Here is a 23,738-nt window from a genome sequence, read left to right as displayed (position 1 = left end):
GCAAGTAGAAGGCATTTATCATATCAGTCTAGTACTGAATCCAGTATTAATTTGACATATTTGGATTACAAATTATTTTTCTGCATAGACAAACCTGCTGATAGTTATTGGGGGCCATTTCATGATATTGTTTTTAAGCAGAAGTCCTCATCAATTTCAATGGGAATTTAGACTAAACATGCTGGGAATTTTTTCTTGGAGATGAGCTTCTAGTCACTGTGATCCCTGAGCAGCAGAGTTCAAAAATTTAATCAGAGTGGTCACTGCTGCCTTTTGGAGTTGGCCACAAGAAGGGCCGGGTTCAATAACTAGGAGTTCCTTTTCAACAATACAACACTAAACAGGCTCAAGCCCCACCCAGTAGCCTGGGACAATTACATACCACCCCCTGGGCGCCTCTAAGAGGCAATACTTCCCTTCTAACAAGCACAGAGTCTGAGTGTAGAAAAGAAACTTTTTAACAAAAGAAGGGAACCTAGCATTAATTTGAAGTAACCTAGCATTAATTTGGAAAAACGCCATAAACAGGGTTCATAAACATAAACCATGAGCAAAAGACCCACCTCCCCTTTTCCTCAGGTTCTTAAGTCCAGCCACCAAAAAAGTCCCTTTTAATGTGCTCATCCCTTCTCTGCACCCCACTCACAGTTGTTATCCTTGGTCAGTGCAGACCCTGAGTTCAGAAGTACATTTGCTGAGTTCACCTCCGACCCTGGGTAGTAGTGGGGGGGTAAGAAGGCACTTTATTCGCTTCACTGTCTGGGCACTCGCTCGCCGCTCCTCTCCGTGGCTGCCCTGCTTCCTAGTCGCAGCTCCGTTCCTCTCCACAGCTTCTGCACCGCCGGTTGCCTCTCCACCAGCTGCCCTGTCAGCCAATCACTGCGTCTCTCCGCCGGCCGCCTCACTAGCCGATCACCGTGCTTCTCCACTGGGCTTTGCTTCACCAGCTGATCACTGATTCACTGGGATGTCTTTGGGTCCCATCTCTTAACACAGCTCTTAGTGATTTCAGCTGTTAGTGGAGGAGCCTCACTGCTGGTGCACGCTGGGCAGTCTTTTGCATCAGAGACACTGTCCCAAAGCAGGTCTAATGCTTAGACCTAGATTACCAGTGACTTCAGCTCTGCAGAGTGTAACAAGACTCCAGGTGAGTCTTAATCAGCTCTGTTATTACACAGTGGAGAGAGGAAGGGTCAAACGGTGTCTAGGGCCCTTAGGCTTGTATTTTCCATGTGTCTTTGGTTAATAAACTTGACCCCTCAGAAGGGGCATTGTTCCTTATGTAAAGCCTCTTTAAACTTATTGATGACATGGGAAACTGAGGCAGGGAACACCTGCAGTGCCACATTTGGCCAACAGAGTGCATTATAGGGAGGATATGCCTTGTTACATAACTCTTCCTTGTGAAGCATCTGGTACTGGCCACTGTCAGAGACCAGATACTGGTCTAATATGCTGGGTGATTATTATATTCCTCTCATAAGGGAGGGTCAGATCATCTGATCAAAGTAAGCAAATAAGATTGTGATATGACCCCTCTTCTTTGGCACTTGTAGGACATTGTCCAATTTCAAAAATGTTCTCAACTGAACCCTCATTTTCCAGTAACTCTGAAGTTTGCGTGGCACTGTAATCTGTCGAGAAGTAAGCTTTTAAACTAAACAGGATATTATAATATTATGCAAATAGTTTTATGAAGGCATTTCTCTGAGTGTAATTATAATTCCTGTGTGATGGGTTATGTTCATCAGAAAAATAACTGTTGCTTTTACTTTTTAAATAGAGCACTCGAGGAAAAACAAAGGGCAAAAGAAGAAAAAGAACTAAGATCTAGAGAACAGATCCTGAAACAAAGGAAACTGAAACTTCAAGAAGCAACTGAAAAGTTCCAGCGTGCTCATCTCCCTTTTTCCCAACGCAGGAGAATAGGTTTGGAAATTCATCGCACAATGTAGTGAATCCTCATATTGTATGTATTTGTCAGTCTAATGCTTCCTCAAAGTGCCCAGAACTATGAGTCCACTTGGTACCCTTCTGCCTCCAGTGATAGGAAGATTTGCTTGTACTTAACTTAGAGTCAGCTCCCTGACACCACCAGTCTGTCAGCTACCCAAACAATCTTCTCAGGGAGTGCTAGCCCTCACTCTGCATTGCAAGTTAACAATAGGTGCACCCCAATCCCTGAGCCCCCTTAAAGTGTTCCCCTGCAGTGTTAAGCCCTTAACCACTGGATACTCACAGAAATTATCCTCTAAAGGAACAGTGCAAACACCAGCCTGTTTGATTTAGCTGAGGATCAGCCCTAATGTAAGCTCGCTGCACCGAGATATATTTATAGTGAAAACAAACATGTTTATTGTCGAAAGGCTAAGATTTAAGAGATAGTGGAAAAGGATAATGATAGAAACAGATATGGTTACATATAAAACAAAGTATAACAGAGCATAAACTGTAATCAGATCAGTTTATATAAAGCCAGCTCAAACAGGATTATGGATAGACAAATGTCAGACAATATTTGAAGAGTACTTGGAACCATCCATAGTGCCAGATAAAAAAAGATCCATTTCTCTTGTTATTACTAGACACAGAGAAAGCCTTTGATAGAATAGAGTGGAACTTTCTTTTTCAAGTCCTGTTCCATAAGCAATGTTCCCTCTAATTTTTTACATCCATGTGCGGAATGAATTTTGTTATGTGTATCAATATGGAGGTGAGAGTGTGGTGGGGATGGGGGTGGGGAGTTCAGAGTGGGGAGGGGGCTCAGGGCTGGGGCAGAGGGTTGGGGCATAGGGGGGGTGAGGGCTCTGGTTGAGGATGGGGGCTCTGGGGTGGGGCCGGGGATGAAGGGTTTGGGGTGCAGGCTGCCCCGGGGCTGTGGCGAGGAGAGAGGACTCCCCCCAGCCCTCTCTTGCTGCAACTGCTGGGGCTGGGGGAAAGGCGCCTCTCCCCGCTGCTCACCTGTGCAGCCCTTGATAGCCTGCTGTGCGGCCGCAAAGCTTAGAGGGGACTTAGCCCATAAGGACTTTGGCCCCCCATTCCTTTAAAAGATAAGTTGTCTTTACACCTGTCCAAAGCAGCTGTGCAAGTTAATGAAGTTAAATCTCCCCTTTCTGAATTACACAGAGGGAATAGGCAGGGATGTCCATTGTCTCCTTTTCTTTTCTTGCACTCGAGCCTTTTGCAAAGAGAATAAGGAACAATGGATCTATCATGGGATTAAAACAGTCAGGAGCACATCAGAAAATAGCATTACATGCACTGGTATTATATTATTTTTATCTAAACCGAGTATTTCCCTAAAATGAGTTTCTAAAGAAATCCAGGACTTTGGGAAAGCATCTGGATTTAAAGTAAATTATGCCAGATCTCAAATGTTAGCTTTCCGTTTGCCAGACTCTGAAAAGTCACTCCTCCAGAAAACATTTGGGTACAAATTCTATAAGATACTTGGCAATTCAAATCTCAAACAACCTATAAGAACTCTATGAGTTAAATGTCAAACCACTACTTCAACAAATGAAAAAAGTAGGCAATTTTTTTTTTGATTGGGAAGAATAGCTACAGTCAAAATGAATATTCAGACAAAGATATCTTCCTTATTTTAAAATCTTTCTGTGATTAGCCTAGATAAAACTGTTGCAGGAATACTGAGGATGCTGTTAGAATTTATATGGAATAAGAAAAAAACAGGAGAGAGAGAAGATACTTTGTACAGACCCATTAAACAGGGTGGACTAGCTTTTCCAAATATTGTATGGTATTACATATTTCTTTCAGCAATGTAGACTAAAGACAAATGCTAAAATTGTAAAATTCAGATCAGGCTCCTGATTAATCCATATTTAGGCATCTAAATAGAACTGGCCTGGCTTTTGTCTTCAGCGGTATTGAGCAACCCCAGCTCCTAGTGATGAATAAACCATTTCTGTTTATTGTTAGTCTGACTTTAGGTATCCAAGTTTGAAAATTTTGGCCAAAACGATTTATGATAAAGTTTTATAGAATGTTTCCTGATGATGTGTCTTTCCCTTTAACCCAAATAGTTCAGAGAAAACCAGCTCCTCGATTAGAAGAGGCTCTTGAACAAATTCAAGGATCCGTTTTAACATCAGGGTTATGTTTATTATCATCTAATAGGCACAAAAGTAGCTGCAGGTAAACATTTCTATTTATTCTATTGTGTTTAAAAACTAAATTATTTAGCTAATGCATTGCAATATACAGCAAATAATTGACACTACTCTTCTGGAATTTTGGCAAACTATTTAGTGGCAAAAAATGCTGCTATGAGTACTCTAGCAGCAGGGTCGTTACCCTGCTCCTGCCCTGAAGGGCTTAAAACAGCCCTGGAAGAAGGTTGTGGCTGGGATCTGCAAAGCTGGGTTGACTGGGAAGCGGCTGCAGCTCGGCCACGCCCCAATCAGGCCCCAGCTGGCCTGTATAAAGAGGCTGGGAGCCAGGAGCTCATGAGTCTTTCTCTGCCTGTAGAGGGAGAAGGGCCTCGCTGTAGGGAGCTAGAGACAGAGTACCTGAGTGGAGCAGGGCTGGGGACAGGCCAGGGCCGGCTCTACAGTTTTCACCGCCCCAAACAGCGCGCCGCATTGCTGCCATGGGTGGCGGGGGCAGTCTGTGCGCCCTTAGGGCGGCAGGCAGGTTTCCGCGGCAGCGGCAATTCGGCGGCAGCTTCTATGTTTAGCTGAAGCCACCACGGACAGCTAAACATAGAAGCTGCTGCCGAATTGCCGCCACCGTAGAAACGCGCCTGCCGCCCTAAGGGCACACGGACTGCCCACGCCATCCACTGTGGCAATTCGGTGCGCTGCTTGGGTGCAAAACAACAGGGACTGCCACCCCTTGTAGAATGCCACCCCAAGCACCCGCTTGGAATGCTGGTGCCTGGAGCCGGCCCTGGGACAGGCTGAGGACCTCAGGAGCTCCAGCCTGGAAAGCCCCAGGCTATGGCCTAGCATAAGGCCAACAGGTACTGGGGGTTGCAGAGGGAAGCCCAGGGGTAGGCAAAGGCAGCAAGTCCAAACCCAACCTTGCCAGTGATGAGTAGGCTGATACTGCAGTCTGCCCCAGGGTTCGGGGGCTAGACAAGGACTGGCAGTACCCTGATACTGAGGTGAGTTGGGGATAGTAGGTAGGGGTTTCCCAGGGTGGGGAGACCCTGAGAGAAAGGGGTTACTGCCAGGGGGCAGCATTCCAGGTAAAAGGGCGCCGGGTCCAGGGAGGGACATGGGGGACAGAGGACAGGCGGATTACTAGCCTGCAGAGGGCACTTCAAAGCTGGAATGAGCTAATTCCCTGAGAGACCAGCAGGAGGCGCCGCAGGGGTGAGTCCGCTCCGCTACAAGTACTATTAAAATTAAAATGTTGTGCCATATCCTTAAATTGTTTGATGTCTACATGGCACAAAAGCAGAGGAAAGGAGGCCAACATTTGCACTCCCCTAATCCTGGGGGCTAGTTCAATCCCCAGCATCAATTAGAGCAACCTCAGGACTGTTCTAGCCTGAACCAGTTGCAGTGGCTGCCAAAGGCCATTCTCCCATCCCAGGATTAGAATGGAATGAATAATGAATTTTCTTTGTTCTTGGGCAGTTCCAAAAAAAAAAATTTTTTTTAAGTTTCATTTTGGGTTGAAATGAAACATTGAAAAAATTTCAAGTCTCATCAAAATGAAACGTTTTATTTCAACCTAACTTGAAATTTTTTGTTTCAATTTTGTGCATTTTAAGGAAAGCAGAGGAACAGCTTTACAAACAGCAGGAATGAGGAGGAGAAGGAGGTGGAACCCTCCTTATGAGCATTAGCCCAGTGGTTAGGAAACTCACCTGGGATGTGGGAGACCCAGTTTTAATTCCCCTGCTTTCCCCCTGCCTGACGTGAAGAAGGAATTTGAACTTTGAGCTCCCATGTTGCAAGAGAGTGTCTTAGCCACTGGGCTATAGGATATATGTGGCATTGGTCTTTCATAATCTCTCCTGTTGAAACTCTTCCACTTGGTATAAATAATAGTCATTGGAGCAGGGAATTGACCTTGGGTTTCCCACATCCTAAACAAGTGCCCTAACCACCAGGGTATAGAGTCTTTCTCTCTGTTTGTTCTGGTCCCAATGCCTATTCATTGTCATTCCCAGTAGCATTTTGTAGTCCTTCTAATAACAATTTCAAGTTGGGTTGAAACAAAATATTTCATATTTTCATTTTCATTCTGAAACATTGCAGTTTCAATTTGGTCAAAGCTTATCAGCGAACTCAACACATATTAGTGAATAATTCTGGGTCATCCAAAACTGCATTTTTCAGTGAATAAACTATAGCTGAAAAAATTTCACCAAGCTCTACCCAGGATTGCTGGAGCACAAGAAGATATGATATGAGTAGGTAGATATTCCCATTTCATGTATGGAGAACTGAGGTACAAAGATTAAGGTCGAGACTATCTATTAATTTTGAATTTGAGGCACTTAGGACCTGATTTTTCAGAATATTTAGCATTGTACAGTACTTACTGTGGTCAAAGCAGAGCTCCCATTGACTTCAGTTGCAGCTGTGAATGAACAGAATTTCTTCCAATCAGACCCCCAGTATATCAAGATGGGCACCCAGAAAATGAGGAACACATAATTATTGACCTCCCATGAAATGTTTGCTTAAGTGACTTGCCCAGGATCACATAGGAACTCTGTGGCAGAGTCAGTTCTCCAGGAAAGCATTCAACTGCTTTAATTGTGATACTGTCCTTTCTCTTTCTGAAATCTTCTGCCTCATCCACTATACACTTTCCAGCTTCTATAAAAAATAGTATGTGATCATGTATTTAAAGACTGTATCCTGATATGTACAACACAAGGGGGCTGAATTAAGGTTGCACAGTCAACTTTAATCTGGTATTTCCTAATTTATCACTGCTTGACTTTGAAATCTTAATGTTCTTTGAATATAGTTGTTGTGTATGGTTTCCTAGTTTGTTTGTTTTTTTTAAAAAGCAAACTGAAAAAATAGAAACTCTATAATGTGACACCATATTGACACCCACATGGATCATCAGGAAGGTTTGAATCTTTATATTCACTGCATAGACTTTTCCCACTTGAATTAAGTGGCTAACTGATAACAGTGGTAGGTTGTCATTCTCTCTGTGGACCAGCACTAGAGGGGAATGGGACATTTTGTGGATTTCACTAAGAGGGTGGTGAAGCACTGGAATGGGTTACCTAGGAAGGTGATGGCATCTCCTTCCTTAGAGGTTTTTAAGGCCCGGCTTGACAAGTCCCTGGCTGGGATGATTTAGTTGGGGTTGGTCCTTCTTTGAGCAGGGGTTGCACTAGATGATCTCCCGAGGTCTCTTCCAACCATAACTTTCTATGATTTTTCTGTGATTTGCTGACAACAGAGGAAAGGTAAGGCTCAGGAACCTTTGGTTCTAATCCGGGTGGTAGAGGAGTGTGTGTTTTAGTGGGCAGCACAGACTCTTCTGCCCAGTCCCCCCCAAGCATGGTCCCTTCTGCTCCTTCCCCTTTTACCTGCCCCTGTCCCAGTTCTGTCCTTTCTCCGCTCCATAGGCTTCTCATCCCAGTCTCATTGCCCAGTCATTCCCAGTCCCTCCCCCCTAGCTTCTTGTTCTCAGTGTCCTGCCCAACCAGACTAAGTACCCTCCTGGCTCCTCATCCAATCTGTCTCTCTCCCTTTCAGTCACCTCTGCTCGCATTTCTTGACCTCAGTGACTTCCAGTTTTCCTCCCTGGCTCCTCATCCAATCTCAGTGTGTCCCTTGCCCACCACTGTGTTCGTGTCTTGGTCTTTGCCCAGCCAATCCCAGTTTTCATGCACCATGAGTCCTCCTCCAAGCTGTCTCTACTATCTTCTCCTTCCCCCTGCACCACCAATTCTCATGGGATGGCAAAGCCACATCCCTGATACAAAGCTCTCATCCACTCTTTGCCAAATTCAAATTTCTCTTCCAAGGCATGGGGGCACTAGAGCTTCTCAAAGAAAATATCACCAGTATTTTTTAACATGGGCAAAAAACAAACAAACCCTAGACTCATTCTTGGAAATGGCTGAACCATTTTGTCAGAAGCTTTCCAAAATAATTCAGCCTGAGGCAGTCATTAAGCATGAAAAATGTCAACCCAAATGGTTAAAGTTTGGCAAAGCTATAAGCAACTGCACAACCTTAATAATCAGTGGTGCTATCAGCCCCACCAGTAATTATGTATATATTATGTTTCCTTTATTTGGGAGATATTATATTCTTGCCATGTACTTCAGCATATTTCTTATTTTAAAAGCTATGTATTGTAAACTGTATAGTTAGATCAAGAAATACATAGTTTAGTTACTTTTGGCTTAACTTTTATTTTCTCACACCAAGAACTACAGATTCTCCCTCTGATTCATCAGCATCTAAAAATGGCTTCTTACATCGAAAGCAGATCTCCACAAATGGTGGCTATGATAAAATGATCCAAGAAAACAGTGGAACAAACTTGGATAGTGACCAACTTCTCTTCCAGCAAAATCTGGAGGAAATGCAGCGACTCCTTGAAAAACAGCATCTCAGCAGCTTGGCGGTAGGATTCTTTGAAGTTATTCACTAAATAATGTTTCTTAAGTGCCTTACTAAAAATGAAAAGTCAGATAGGCAGCTATCCTCCTGACAGTCTGATTCTGTTTCAAGTGATTGCACGTGTCTATTCAACTCTAGGGGTGTGTGTGCCCAGTATACTAGTAGTATCAGTAAAAGCAGCAAAGAGTCCTGTGGCACCTTATAGACTAACAGACGTATTGGAGCATGAGCTTTCGTGGGTGAATACCCACTTCGTCGGATGCATTCACCCATGAAAGCTCATGCTCCAATACGTCTGTTAGTCTATAAGGTGCCACAGGACTCTTTGCTGCTTTTACAGATCCAGACTAACACGGCTACCCCTCTGATAGTAATATCAGATTTTCCCTTAGTGGTACCAGTCAGGACAGTATGTGCACTGTCTGCTGAAGTGTCTTGGAGAAGCTCTCTGGCCGCCCAGCTCTGAAGGTAGCACAGACGTAAGGGTGGCAATTCTGAAATAACCTTGTGATCCCCCCTGCAACTTCCTTTTGGGTCAGGGCCCCCAATTTGAGAAATTCACGGGGGAGACCAGCAATCTGTATAGTATAGAGGAAAAGCACACACAAGACCACATTTCATGGGAGGAGACCAGATTTCAGGGTCCGTGATGTGTTTTTCATGGTCATGAATTTGGTAGGACCCTGCTGATGAGGCAGTAGTGTCTGGTGTTTCCTCACTTCTCCTGGACCATTACGGGGCCCACCAAGACCTCCTGAAGAGGGTGACTTCCTCCCTACATATGCAGATAGTAGTAGTTCAGGAGAGCTCACACAGATTGTTGATATTTTGGGATCTGTGGGGCCCTCTTGAGTGGCATTCCCAGTAAAGAAAACTATTCTGGAATTCACAAAAATATTGTGGCCAAATGCTATCTTCCCTGACTCCCACAGCTAAAAGGACTGAATGGGAATAGTATGTCCCCTCACAGGGGTTTGAACATTTTTATATACACCCCCTACCCTGGGGTCTTTGGTGGTTTCAGCTGTTAACTAAAGACAGCACCAGGGTCCATACGCGTCTACCCCAAAATCAAAAGATGCAAAGAAACGTGACCCTTTTGGGAGAAAAGTTTATTCTATAGCTGAACTACAACTATGGATTTATAATCCATAAGCATTGCTGGGCATTATGACTTCTCCCTCTGGGATAATATTTTAAAAATTACAGATGAGTTGCCAGAGGATGCCATACAAGAGTTTCTCACAGTGTAGTGAATGAGGCAAAGATTGTAGTCAGGACTTTGCTTCAGGCTGCATTGAACGCTTCAGATTTTGCTGCCAGAGCCAATGAATCAGCCATTACAGTGCATAGCTGTTCGTTGTTCCAGTCAGCAGGTCTTCTTCAGGAAGTCCAATAGACCACCCTTTTGAGGGACCAGTGGTTTTTTTCTCAGCAGATCGACTACAAGCTTCAGAGCCTTATAGATTTTTAGAATTCCACTCCCAAAAGAAGATGCAGTTCAGCCTTCAGTAGTCCAACCATTATACTTTTTTACACATTGTCAGCAGGACCAGTCTAGGAAAAAAGGGAACAGTTACAGGAGGAGACCACCTTCACCTTTTTTGTCTTCTGTGAGCTCATCCAGCCAGCCTAGGAACGCCAACACTCAGTTTGACATTTTTGGACCCGTATCACTACAGACCAGTGGGTCTTAAGTATGGAGGAATTGGGATATCTCCTTCAATTTTACTTCTAACTCCATTTCCCCCTCTTTCCCCCTCCCAATTCCTATTCAGGGACAACTCTCATGAGGAAGCTCTCCTTCAGAAATTATAGAACCATACAGTTAGAAAGGACCTCAAAGGTCATCTAGTCTAACCCCCTGCCAAGATGCAGGATTTATTGTGTCTAAACCATCCAAGACAGATGGCTATCCAGCCTCCATTTGAAAACCCACAGTGAAGGATCTTCCAAAACCTCCGTAGGCAGTCTGTTCCATTGTCATGTTTGTCTTAAAGTTAGGAAGTTTTTCCTGAAATTAAATCTTCTGTGCTGTACTTTGAACTAGGGCTGTCAAGCACTTAAAAAAATTAATTGTGCAATTCATTGCACTGTTAAACAATAATAGAATACCATTTATTCAAATATTTGGATGTTTTCTACATTTTAAAATATATTGATTTCAATCACAACACAGAATACAAAGTGTACAGTGCTCACTTTATATTTATTATTGATTACAAGTATTTGCACTGTAAAAAAACAAAAGAAATAGTATTTTTCAATTCACCTAATACAAGTACTGTAGTGCAATCTGTTTATCATGAAAGTTGAATTTAAAAATGTAGAATTCTGTAAAAAAATATATATATATTGCATTCAAAAATATAAAATTTTAGAGCCTGCATGTCCACTCAGTCCTACTTCTTGTTCAGCCAGTCGCTCAGACAAACAAGTTTGTTTACATTTGCAGGAAATAATGCTGCTTGCTTCTTGTTTACAATGTCACCTGGAAGTGAGAACAGGCGTTCGCATGCCACTGTTGTAGCCGATGTCACAAGATATTTACGTGCCGGATGTGCTAAAGATTCATATGTCCCTTCATGCTTCGACCACCATTCCATGTGTCCTTGCTGATGATGGGTTCTTCTCGATAACGGCCCAAAGCAGTCGCTTGTTCATTTTCATTATCTGAGTCAGATGCCACCAGCAGAAGGTTGATTTTCTTTTTTTGGTTGTTCAGGTTCTGTAGTTTCTGCATTGGAGTGTTGCTCTTTTAAGACTTCTGAAAGCATGCTCCACACCTAGTCCCTCTCAGATTTTGGAAGGCACTTCAGATTCTTAAACCTTGGGTCGAGTGCTGTAGCTATCTTTAGAAATCTCACATTGGTAACTTCTTTTGCATTTTGTGAAATCTGCAATAAAAGTGTTCTTAAAATGAACGCGTGCTGGGTCATCATCCGAGACTGCTATAACATAAAATATATGGCAGAATGCGGGTAAAACAGAGCAGGGGACATACAATTCTCCCTCAAGGAGTTCAGTCACAAATTTTAATTATTGCATTTTTTTTTAACAAGCATGATCAGCATGGAAGCATGTCCTCTGGAATGGTGACCAAAGCATGAAGGGGCATACAAATGTTTAGTATATCTGGCACATGAATACCTTACAATGAAAAATGCCATGTGAATGCCTGTTCTCACTTTCTGGTGACATTGTAAATAATAAGAAGGCAGCATTATCTCCTGTAACTGTAAACAACCTTGTTTGACTTAGTGATTGGCTGAACAAGAAGAAGGACTGAGTGGACTTGTAGGCTCTAAAGTTTTACATTGTTTGAGTGCAGTTATGTAACAAATTCTACATTTGTAAATTGCACTTTCACTGCAGTACTTGTATGAGGTTAATTGCAAAATACTATTTCTTTCATTTATCATTTTTACTGTGCAAATATTTGTAATAAAAAATAATACAAACTTTGATTTTAGTTACAACACAAAATACAATGTATATGAAAATGTAGAAAAACATCCAAAATATTTAATAAATGTCAATTGGCATTCTATTTTTCAACAATGCGATTAAAACTGTGATTAATTGCAATTTTTTATCGTGATTAATTTTGTTAATTGAGTGAGTTAACGGCTATTAATCAACAGCCCTACTTTGAACCCATTGCCTCTTGTTCTGCCTTCTGTGGCAAGAGAGACCAACTTTTCTCCCTCTTTTTTGTGACAGCCTTTCAAGTATTTGAAGACTACAATCACATCTCCCCTTAATCTCCTCTTTTCCAAACTAAACATACCCAGTTCCTTCAGCCTTTGCTCATATGGTTTACATTACATCCCTTTGATCATCTTTGTTGCTTGCCTCTGGATCCTTTCCAGTTTCTCTACATCCTTTCTATACATTGCTGAAACAGTACTCCAGCTGACACCCAACCAGCACTGAGTAGAGCAATACTGTCGCCTCCTGTGACTTGCATACTATGCCTCTGTTAATGCAACCTAAAATTGCATTTGCTTTTTTTGCAACAGTATCACATTGCTGACTCATGTTCAGGTTGTGATCCACCACAACTCCCAGATGCGTCTCAGCTGTGCTGCTACTGCCAAGCTATCATCTTCAGTTATCAGCTCACCTGCATTGACCAGTGGACCCACCACCATCCCTGATCTTTCTTTTTTGTCTTACGTATTTGAAGAACAGGTTTCAGAGTGGTAGCCGTGTTAGTCTGTATCAGCAAAAACAACGAGGAGTCCTTGTAGCACTTTAGAAACTAACAAATTTATTTAGGCATAAGCTTTCATGGGCTAGAACCCACTTCATCAGATGCATGTAGTAGAAAATACACGAGCAGGTATAAATACATGGAAACAATTAAAAATGGAGACAATTCAATTAACAATTAATTAGAATTTCCCCAATACTAATTTCCCCCTATTGTTACTCACACCTTCTTGTCAACTATCTGAAATGGGCCACTCTCATTACCACTTCAAAAGGTCTTTTTCCTCTCTTGGTATCATGCTCTTAATTGAATTGTCTTGTTAGACTGATCTCAGACTTAGTAAAGCAACTCACATCTTTCCATGTATTTATTCCTGCTCCTGTATTTTCCATTCCATGCATCTGATGAAGTGGGTTCTAGCCCATGAAAGCTTATGCCCAAATAAATGTGTTGGTCTCTAAGGTGCCACAAGGACTCCTTGTTGTATCTGAAGAACCCCTTCTCTAACTTTCCTTGCCAGCTGCAACTCATTCTTTGCTTTGGCTTTCCTGATTTTGTCCCTATACGCTATTCCCTTGTATACTTCCTTGGTGACATGCCCTTTCTTCCATTTCCTGTTTGTTTTTCCTTTTGGTTTGAGATAGCTGAAAAGCTCCTTGTGAAGCCATGTTATGCTCCTGTGGCTCTTATTATCTATCTTCTGTACTGGAATAGATGGATGTTGAGCCTCTAGTATTACATCTTTTAGGAACTGCCAGCCTCCTTCAACTCCTTTTCTTCCTAATTGGTCTTTCCATGGGACCTTGCCTGCTATTTCTCTGAGTTGGTTGAAATCTGCCTTTCTGAAGTCCAGTGTACTAGTTTTGCTGTTCTTATGTTCTCCTTTCCTTAGGATCTTGAATTATATCAGATCATGATTACTTCCTCCCAAGTTCCTGACCACCTTCACATTCACAACTGATTCATCCCTACTGATCAAAACCAGATCCTAAACTCCCAGACAAACTTCCTTTGTTTGCTTCTCCTCTGTACAATCTCTTCTCCTGTTGGGAGCCATAGATGAAGTTCGTCCTTTATGCAGAGGAAAGGGGTTACTTCCTAATTCCAAAAGCTAAAGAAGGTCTCAGACCCATCCTAGACCTGCGAGAGCTGAACAAATACATAAAGAAAATTAAAGTTTCACATGATCAGTCTGGTTTCCATTATCTCCTCCCTGGAGACTGATATGCTGCCCTAAGCAATACCTCAAAGCCACAGGAGAGTCCTCAGATTTATGGTTAACGAATCCCACTATCAGTTTGCAGTCCTGCCATTTGGCCTATCCCCCATATTTTTACAAAGTGCATGAGAATGCTGGCTATGTTCCTAAGGAAATCAGGAGTCCAGCACTGGGATTGCTAATAATGAGGGAAAGGTAGTTCTCTCACCTGTTCAGAGAATACAGTTTACAGGAGCAGTCTTGAATTTTATGGACGCCAAAGCATTCATCCCACAAACCAGATTCTAGACAATGTTTGCCATTTCATTAGAACTGACAACATGGAATTGCCTCAGGCTTCTGGGGCACATGGCCTCATGTACTTAACATGGTTTGACATACCAGGCTGCTTCTCAGGAGTCTGCAGAGCAGTCTGAGCTCAATGTGCTCTTTGATTTGTGATCTACTGGACATGTTGTTTTGAGTACTCACAGAAGTCTTAGCCTTTTTGGATTGGTGGATGGACCAGCATATGTGTGGGAATTTGGTTTGTTTCCCCACAGCCTACTTTGACTCTGGTTATAGACTCTTCTGCCCTAGGTTGGGGAGCCTAGCTAGGAATGCTGCAGACAGCATTCTGGCCAGGATTTAGCTCTCCATATGAACATGAGAGTTGAACTCCATTTGTCTAACTTGTCATGCTTCCCTCCTCCATACCAAGGGAAGGAATTTACTAGGTCTTACCAACAACAGAGTGGAGATGTTATATATGACTAAATAAGGAGGGGCCAGATCGAAACTTCTATGCCAAGAGGCAATACTGCTTTGGTAGTTTGGCATCACCAGCTCAGTCCACTTGAAGCCTGCCTCCTTCCAGGTGTCCAGAACTATCTGGCAGATGGATTGAGCAGATTTTTCACCAGTCGCAGTGAGATACCTTTTCCAGGTCTGGGCCATTTACCACATAAACCTGTTTTCAACCCAACACAACAGGAAGTCTCATCTCTTTTGTTCAGAGGCAGGTCAAAGTCCCAGGTCTCTGACAGATGCTTTCCTGTTGCCCTGGAAAGACAATCTCAGGTATGCATACCCTCCAGTTCCACTCCTACCCAGTGTTGTTAAAAATCAAACAGGACCATGCACTCATAATTAGGGCTCTACCAAATTCACGGTCCATTTTGGTCAATTTCACTGTCAGAGGATTTTAAAAATTGTCCATGTCGTTGTTTCAGATATTTACAGCTGAAATGTCATGGTGGTATAACCATGGGCTCCTGACCCAAAAGAGGTTTGCGGGGGGATGGCAAGGCTATTGTAGGGGGTTCGCGGTATTGCCACTTCTGCACTGCTGGAAACCTTCAAAGCTGGGCAGCCAGAGAGCAGCAGGCAACACAGACATGAGGGTTGCATAATATTGGGGGAGGGTGTGGGGGCAGGGACCAGCATTGCCTCCCCAAACTGCAAGTCTCGGGCACGCGTGAAGCAACACCGGCAGGAGCTGCACTTTGTGGTTATAATAACGGTGATCAGCTCTCCCATCATGTAGTGCAGCCCCTGCCAGCACCGCTCCGTGCCTGCCTGAGGCTTGCAGTTTGTGGGGGGGGGCAACTCCACTCCCTACCTCCCAAACTACGCCCATGTTAAAAATCCCCCCTGGTTCTGATGCCGTTGACTTGGTGCTCCTACCATGTGCCAGGCTGCAGCTGCTAGTCCCAGCTGGGCTGGGGAGGGATGGGACTTCCTCTTCTCCTGCAGGGGCTGCAAACAGGGCGAGATCAGACCCCACCTCTGGGAACTTCCCCCAGCTGCAAGAAGCTCTGCGGCTGCTCCCTCTGCGTGACACCTCCCCCCATGGCTTGGGGTGTGATGGGGCAAGAAGAGGAGCGAAAGTGCTTAGCTTCCTGCAGCCAGGAGAGACTACTAGGATGATCTGAGGAATGGAAAATCTACCCTAGGGAAGGAGACTCAAAAAGCTTGGCTTGTTTAGCCTAACCAAAAGAAGGTCGAGGAGAGATACAGTTGCTCTCTATAATACATCAGAGGGATAAATACCAGAGGGGGAGGAGTTACTTAAGTTAAGCATCAATGTGGACACAAGAACAAATGGATATAAATTGGCCATCAACAAGTTTAGGTTCAAAATTAGGTAAAGGTTTCTAACCATCAGAGGAGTGTAGTTCTGGAACACCCTTCCAAGGGGAGCAGTGAAGGCAAAAAACCTAACTGACTTCAAGACTGAGCTTGCTAAGTTTATGGAGGGAATGGTATGATGGGACTTCCCGTGATGGCATGCTTCATTGGCAACTGCCAGTAGCAAAAATCCCCTGGAGACAGGGCATTAGATGGGGAGGGCTCTGAGTTACCTCAGAGAATTCTTTCCCAGGTATCTGCCTGGCGGGTCTTGCCCACATGCTCAGGGTCTAACTGATTGATATAGTTGGGGTTGGGAAGGAATTTCCCCCCGGGTCAGATTGGCAGAGACCCCGAGGGTTTTTCACCTTCCTCTGCAACATGGGTTGCATTTCACTTGCAAGTTTAAACTAATGTAAATGATGAATTCTCTGTAACTTGAAGTCTTTTAAACCATGATTTGAGGACTTCAGTAATTCAGCCAGAGGCTAGGGATCTATTTCAAGAGTCGGTGACGTTCTGTGGCCTGCAATGTGCTGGAGGTCAGACTAGATGATTGCGATGGTTCTGACCTTAAAATCTGTGAATCTACAGTGATCACTCACTTTTCTCCAATTGCACGTCCCTCCGGTTTTTGAAGAGCCTGGGCCGGTTATATCCTCAAGTAGAGGATCCTATTTTCCCTTGGAGCTTAAACCTGGTGTTAGCAAAACTAATGGGTCTGCCCTTTGAACCATGACTACCTATTCATTGCTTCATCTTTTAATGAAGGTGGCAATTACCTGTGTAGAATAGGAAAATTGAGAGGTCTGGTATCTGACTGGCTTTATACAGTATTCTGCAAGAAAAAGATGCACCTACACCCTCATCCAAAGTAGTTTCTCACTTTTACATCAGTCAGGCAATATACTTATCAATTTTCTTCCCTAAACCTCAGGCACACACTGGCTGCTAGGAGGGTGTTAGTGTTTTACTTGGATAGGACTAAACTGTTTAGGTCATCCTTGCAACTGTTTGTGGCAGTTTCAGACAGGATGAAGGGCCTTCCGGTCTTATCCCAAAGAATCTCGTTGTGGATTTCCTCATGTATGTATTTGTGCTATGAAATGGCCAGCGTAACTCTGCCAAACAGGGTGCTAACACACTGAAAGAGACCCCACACAGCCTTTCTAGCTCAAGTACCTATTCTGGACATTTGTAGAGCCCCACCTTGATCTTCAGTACATACTTTTGCTTCTCATTATGCTATCTTAACAGTCTAGAGATGATGCCAGATTTGGACATGTGGTCCTTCACTCAATATTCACATAGACTCCAATCCCACCTCCAGATTGAGTTGCTTGTTTAGTCAGCTGAAGTGGAATTGACTTGTGTAATCACTTGAAGGACAAAAAACAGATACTAACCTGCTCCATAACTGTTGCTCTTCCAGATGTGTTGCACATGTCCATTCCACATTAAAAAATTCTTACAGCCATTTAGTTGAGATAAACTAGCACCGCCATGCTTTGTAGCAGGGACTTGAAATTTGGAAAGGAGGTTGCCCAGATATCAGGGATGTGTCTTTTGTAGTCCATATAAATTTGTCTGTGTTATAAGCCTCTAAAAATTCTCAGTTCGCATCTGCTTTGAGGAGACTTGTTAAAGTTTGGCAGTTGAATTTGACAAATATTCCATCTGTAATGAGCATGCTCCAGTGCAGAGGCTGAGCAGGCTTTTCCCTGCAACTGCTCTTTTTGGCAGCCAGAGGACACTTTTTAATGCTGAGCACAGTAACTGTGAGAGTAACTTCTCTCCTGTGCTCTCAGTGCTCCTGCTGCTGGGGCCCAATCCAGGCAGTGTGCAAGAGAAGGAGGAAACAGTCTGACTGGACTGCAGAGGAGTGAGTAATGCAGGAGGTGAGGGGAACAGGGAGAATAGGAGCAGGGAAAAGAAAGCATAAGGGACAGCAGAAGGGAAAGGGGGTAGAACTGGAATTATAGGAGGGTTGGAAAGAAGATGGGGGTGTAAAGGAGCAGAGGAGGAAAGAAAGCCTGGGCAAAGGGGTGTAAAAAGAAATAGAGTATACTCACTTAGAGACCGTGAATTGAACCCAAGAGTCCTGAGTGTCTACATTACTCTGCTGGTGGCAAATAGCTGTGAAACCCAGTGGCAAAGTGTGTATCTCATCTGCCTCTAGTGTCTACATCAAATGGAAGAGGTCTGTGCTGTGTATGTAAAAGTCCATTCCCTAATGACGCAGATAAAATAAAAACTAACCAAAAAATAGAAATTTTATTTTAATGTAATTTCTTATGTTAAAAGAATGGTAGGTGGCAATTCAAGCATTCAAAAATTAGAAAATACTAGTATTAAGGATTGTGCATATGTATTATATATGATAAAGACTTTAATTACATGATCACAAACTATTTTTTCCACATGATCCCTGCCTCATTCACTGCACAGGATGGCTGGGGCTTTATCAAATGTGTATATAGTGACTGGTCTGCAGGACCCTGCCTCATTTCTTGCAGAAGTTGGATGGTGTGTAGTGGATTAGGCAGGGGATTGCAGGAAAAATAGGTGGGATCATTGTTCAGGAAATTGAATGTCACTCTGGTGAATTGGATCCTGTCTTTGTCTCTGCCACAGACTTCAATGGGTAAGTTTCTTAAACCGAAATGTTTGCAATTGGCCTCTAATTGTGTTTTCTCATTTTTTCTGGTACTCCACATGAGATTTTCTGGTGCTCTGAGCACTCACAGCTGCAACTGAACTCCATTGGCTCTGTGCTGGCTATAAAAATGCTAAGTATTCTGAAAAACCAGGCCCAAGGTGTCTCAATTTGGGCACCCAAAATTAGTGGACACTTTTGGTCTTTAACACTCTGTGCCTCAGGGTTTCCAGTTATAAAATTAAGATAATACCATGCGACTCAGAGGTTTGAAATTCATTATAAATTCATTAATGTTTGTGAAGTAGCTATAATTGCGAGAGCATCATAAAAACACCTTTTAGGAGAGGGTTTCTCAAACAGGGGTTGCCACTTGTGTAGGGAAAGCCCGTGATGGGCCGGGTCGGTGTGTTTACCTGCCCAGTCTGCAGATCCGGCCGATCGCGACTCCCATTGGCCGTGGATCGCTGCTCCGGGCCAATGGGGGCTGCGGCTCCCACTGGCTGCAGATCGCTGCTCCGGGCCAGTGGTGGCTGCTGGGGCCACTTCCAGCAGCCCCCATTGGCCTGGCGCAGCGATCCACGGCCAATGGGAGCCAAAATCGGCCGGACCTACGGACATGGCAAGTAAACACACCGGCCTGGCCCACAAGGGGCTTTCCCTACACAAGCGGTGACCCCTGTTTGAGAAACCCTGCTTTAGGAAATCAGTAATTTTACATTCAACTCAGGTTTGGATGGTGTGCATAAAAAGGCGTGGTCCACACATTGAATGAGGGGAATAAAAAGAAATATTGAATAATTAAATCCCCATTTACTGAACAAGGCAGAAACCTGTAGAAAAATAGTACCTGATCTGTACTACACATATATAAATTTCATTGTATTAAACATATGGGAAATAATGAAAAACGTGTTTTGTTTTTATTTCATGATGAGTTGATAAATTCAACCTTCAGAAGACCAATCCTGCAAACACTTATGCATGTGGGTAACCTTGCTTGCATCTCATTGAGTTGACTTATGTGGCCATTGACTGCATTAGTAAAGTTTCTCCTGTGTATTTGCAGAATTGAACTATACTTCTTTAAAACTAAAATTTTAAAGGTAATTCATGGGAAAATTGAATTCATTTTTGCAGTACCTTTGCACTATTGTGGAAGGAGTTGACCTGCATCATCAGTTGCATCTTCAGTGCATGTTCTATCATGCTGCCTTGTTCAGAGATCTAGACGTGACTGAGATTAAAAAAAAAAAAGAGCGCATTCCATTCTATACTTTACAACTTTTTGACACTCTGATGAATGTTTGCAGTGTTGTTGTAGCCGTGTTGATCCCAAGATATTAGAGACACACGGTGGGTGAGGTAATAACTTGTATTGGACTAAATATTAAAATATTAAATATTACATTAAATTTAATTTATTAATATTACTATTAAAAGATATTTTCTCACCTACCTTGTCTTTCTAAGAAGTTGTATAGTTTCTTGGGCTAATTAGGGAAAACAGTTTCTTAAAAGAAGTGTTAGGGAGTACATGGAATTTGCATAGAAATCAAGTTTAATTTTGATGAAGAGTTACATTCAAAGAAATGGCCATTTTTATAGGTTAAGACTGATAGCTAAAATTGAATGTGCTGGTGATATGACAGAATCAGATGACCTCTATATTAATTTTCCTCTTAGGAAGGCGAATGACATCAAGTTTTTGTTGGCTCTCATTCCATCCTGCAATATAGCAATGTAAACCAGATTATTTTTCTATTCCAAATGACACTAAAATAAACTTTATTTTAGCTAAACTCTTTATTAATCAAAGTAAAATATAGCTGCCCAATTAAATTAAAATATAGCTGCCAGTGTATTTCTCAGAGTATTCTTATGTTAGTGAAATTACAATTGGTTCCAATCACATGCGCTTTCTTGATTCATAGAATGGAATCACACCTTCACTCAAGATCTGACAATCTGGGCTTGTGGTTTCAAGGGTACCTTGCATAGATACAAGGGTCTACTTTAGCAGATACTTATGAGGGTAGGGGCCACAACATAGCAAACCACAAATGAAAGGAATCTACTTCACAGATTAATTAATACCTCAAAGCACTTTGTTGTGAAGAAGTTAGGGTTGCTACACACACAACATGCCAGGCACAAACTACAAAAGCAAGGAAATGAGAAGTTAAGACACCTAACAGTACATAACTGTCAACTCTTCCACCCACAAGTACACACCCTTACCTTTACAACAATCATGAACACAACTTTAACTGTGCACCACCAACCCGTCCCTTTTGCTCTTCTGCACACTCCCATTTGCCAGATTATTTTTTCCCCAGCACTAGTAGTTGTGTTTGTTTGGTGAAGTGGTTGTGCTGGGAGAGGTTAGTTTTATAAAGGAATGCATTCAGAAGGATAGTTGAAAGTTAGGAAACATCAGAATTAAGGTTGCCCACACAATCTGTTTGGTTTCTTTGTACATGTGCATTATGATACAGTCTTGTAGCCTGATTTGGGGTGGGTTAGTAGGGACAGTGGAATTTATCCACTTAATTTAGTTTTATTTAATAATTATTTTTCTAATTAATTAGTAATATTAATAATATTTAATAGATATTAATAATATGGGTATGGCTCGCCAATATGTGTGATCAGAAGATAAAGTTCGTCTTGAATCAGGCTTATACAAGGAGATTGGGATATATGACAGGAAATTACACTGAGACAAAATTAGTCAATCAAGACCCTTTATTTAAAATCAATGAAACAAGAAGTAAATGCAAAAATGTTAAAAGCAGTTTGAGATTACAAAGTTACAAAATATCACAGTTCTTTAAGAGAAATACCTATGATAATTAACAGTTTTAAATTCACTAGTGCAGTAGCACTAGGGTCTTCACACCTCTGAGAGATAGAGGAAGTGATGAAAAATGGTTATGAGTTTTAACCCTATAATGCTTAGAGGTAAAGCAGAAATTAAAGTCCTTTTTATACTTACAGCTTTGAAAAGAAATAACACCACGACTTATCAGTAGTTGACAGCTTTCGTAGGTGTAGGCAGGGTGAGACGATGGAAGATAGAAAGATGTATCGCCTGCCTAATGGTGGATTGTCACCCTTTTTATAGGGAGAAATCCTTCCTCCTATGCCCAAATTTGTCTTTCCCCCATGGAAATGTTAGGGTACCTATTCTCATAGGCTGACCTTTTATGTGCGTATTAATGACAGATACGTACGCATCTGTGGTGTACTTGTGAGATTTGTGGGCAGAAATCCCCCACTTTTCACCCTATCTAGGTGAAAGGTTAGCAGACATTCAAAAGGTCCCTAGACATTTGCATAGGTTTGTATTCTATTATTACTTTTCTGAGTAAGGGTCTTAAAGGTTGCTTTCAGTGTCATGCAGGAAATTGGCCAGGGTGTCTGGCCTGGATGTCTATAGGTATCTTGCATTACAGCTTATTATAAAAATTCTATAATCTATGCAGCCTACACACTTTTATCAAAAAGACATTTTATACAGACCAACAGATTAATCCTCAGGGCTACAGTCTTCAATTACATGACTGCAAACTTTTTTCCACAGGAGCCCTCCCTAATTCAGTGCACAGGATGGACTGAATAATCATCTATTCAATATGTATTTTCATCCTCATCATTCAGTTTGTGGCTTTATGCATTTATGTGGCTCCAGTAATTAGGTGGGTGGCCCTTCATTCTCTCGTGTGCAGCCGCCCACGCATGCACCTTAGAGGGAACTATTCGTGGACCACCTGAATGCAGCTCGCGGACCACAGTTTGAGAATCTCTGCTGTATAGTAATGCATACACACAAGAGAGCCAAATCAAGGTTCCAAAGGAACCTTAATTCTGGCTTTTCCTATCTTTTGAGTGCTTGACATTGCAACATTAACATTATTTTAATATAGTTTATTTAATGTGATTTTCTAATTTTTTTCCAAAATTAAAATAAATAAATATCTTCATGTGGACCCCATATTGTGACTATGGGTCATTAGCAAGATTGGGTTCTTTAGATCTACAGTATAGCCTTCCACCACTTGAGCTAATGAAGAAACTAGTAGAAGTACAATGCCATTATCATCCATTCTCAAACTGTGGTCCGCGGTCCTGCTTTTATCCTATCCACTCCACAAATCCTGACCCTCTGCCTACCCTCTGGTCTTGTAATGTAAAGTTTTGTGTAGCCTTAACTATAGGTGTTACTATGTGTGTTACATGTAATCCCAAAAATCTTTATGAAAGATATTGTTCTCAACCAGATTTTACAGGGTTTATAGGATTTTAGACACATTTCTATAAGACTTATATTCATTTCATCTTGTTCTGTAGGACTTTTCCCTAAGGGTTCCTCAAGTAGTGTTCCATCTGAAATGCATATTTAAGTTACTAAGCTAAATTAAAACATAAATGGATAAATATTAAAATGTTGGATAATATATTGTGCTTCTGGAAATTCACAGCCATTTGCAATAGCAGGTCTTATCCCACAGGGACAAACAGACTACCTTACCTCCTCACACATCAATCATTCACATAACTGTGAAAATGGTTATATGTAAATAGCAAATAACATGAGCCACAGAATGACTCCTGGGGACACCACATGGAGTTCAATAGTAATAGAGTCTAAAACTACTGGCAGTAGCATTTGAAGTGAGATTTAAATTAGAGATCTAAATGTCTCTAAGACTTGCACTGAATTCCATATACATTACACACTGTCATAATGAAATATATTCCACAAAGGGTATTAGCAAATATAGAATATAGAAAGCATACTGATAACTGAGTGTAGAAGATGAATTACTGGGTCTGAGCAAAGCCTTTCAAATCTCTGATCAATTTAGAAGCTTCAGGATATCCGCGTTTGTGACTGCTGGGAAAACATAGGTTTGGGGTAAAATTTTCAAAAGCACTTAAGACCCATTAACACTC

At 42.2% G+C, this 23,738-nt stretch overlaps 1 protein-coding gene across 5 annotated transcripts in view; it reads left to right on the top strand.

Moving 5' to 3' along the window:
* CEP126 (centrosomal protein 126) overlaps positions 1 to 23,738 on the top strand; it is a 60,666-nt gene that overhangs the window by 5,721 nt on the left and 31,207 nt on the right. For 4 of the 5 annotated variants that reach the window (XM_045019226.1, XM_045019218.1, XM_045019209.1 and 1 more), the window contains exons 3-5: positions 1,784 to 1,929; positions 4,047 to 4,158; positions 8,385 to 8,583. In XM_045019226.1, coding sequence (XP_044875161.1) covers positions 1,784 to 1,929; positions 4,047 to 4,158; positions 8,385 to 8,583 — 457 coding nt within the window. Of the gene's footprint in view, positions 1 to 1,783; positions 1,952 to 4,046; positions 4,159 to 8,384; positions 8,584 to 23,738 lie in introns of those variants that run through there. The other variant, XM_045019235.1, reaches the window with a different exon arrangement.

Source organism: Mauremys mutica, chromosome 1, assembly GCF_020497125.1.
Source record: "Mauremys mutica isolate MM-2020 ecotype Southern chromosome 1, ASM2049712v1, whole genome shotgun sequence".
NCBI classification, from domain to species: domain Eukaryota; kingdom Metazoa; phylum Chordata; order Testudines; family Geoemydidae; genus Mauremys; species Mauremys mutica.
The sequence above is the reverse complement of the archived record's forward strand: the minus strand, read 5'-3'. Positions and strand labels throughout refer to the sequence as shown.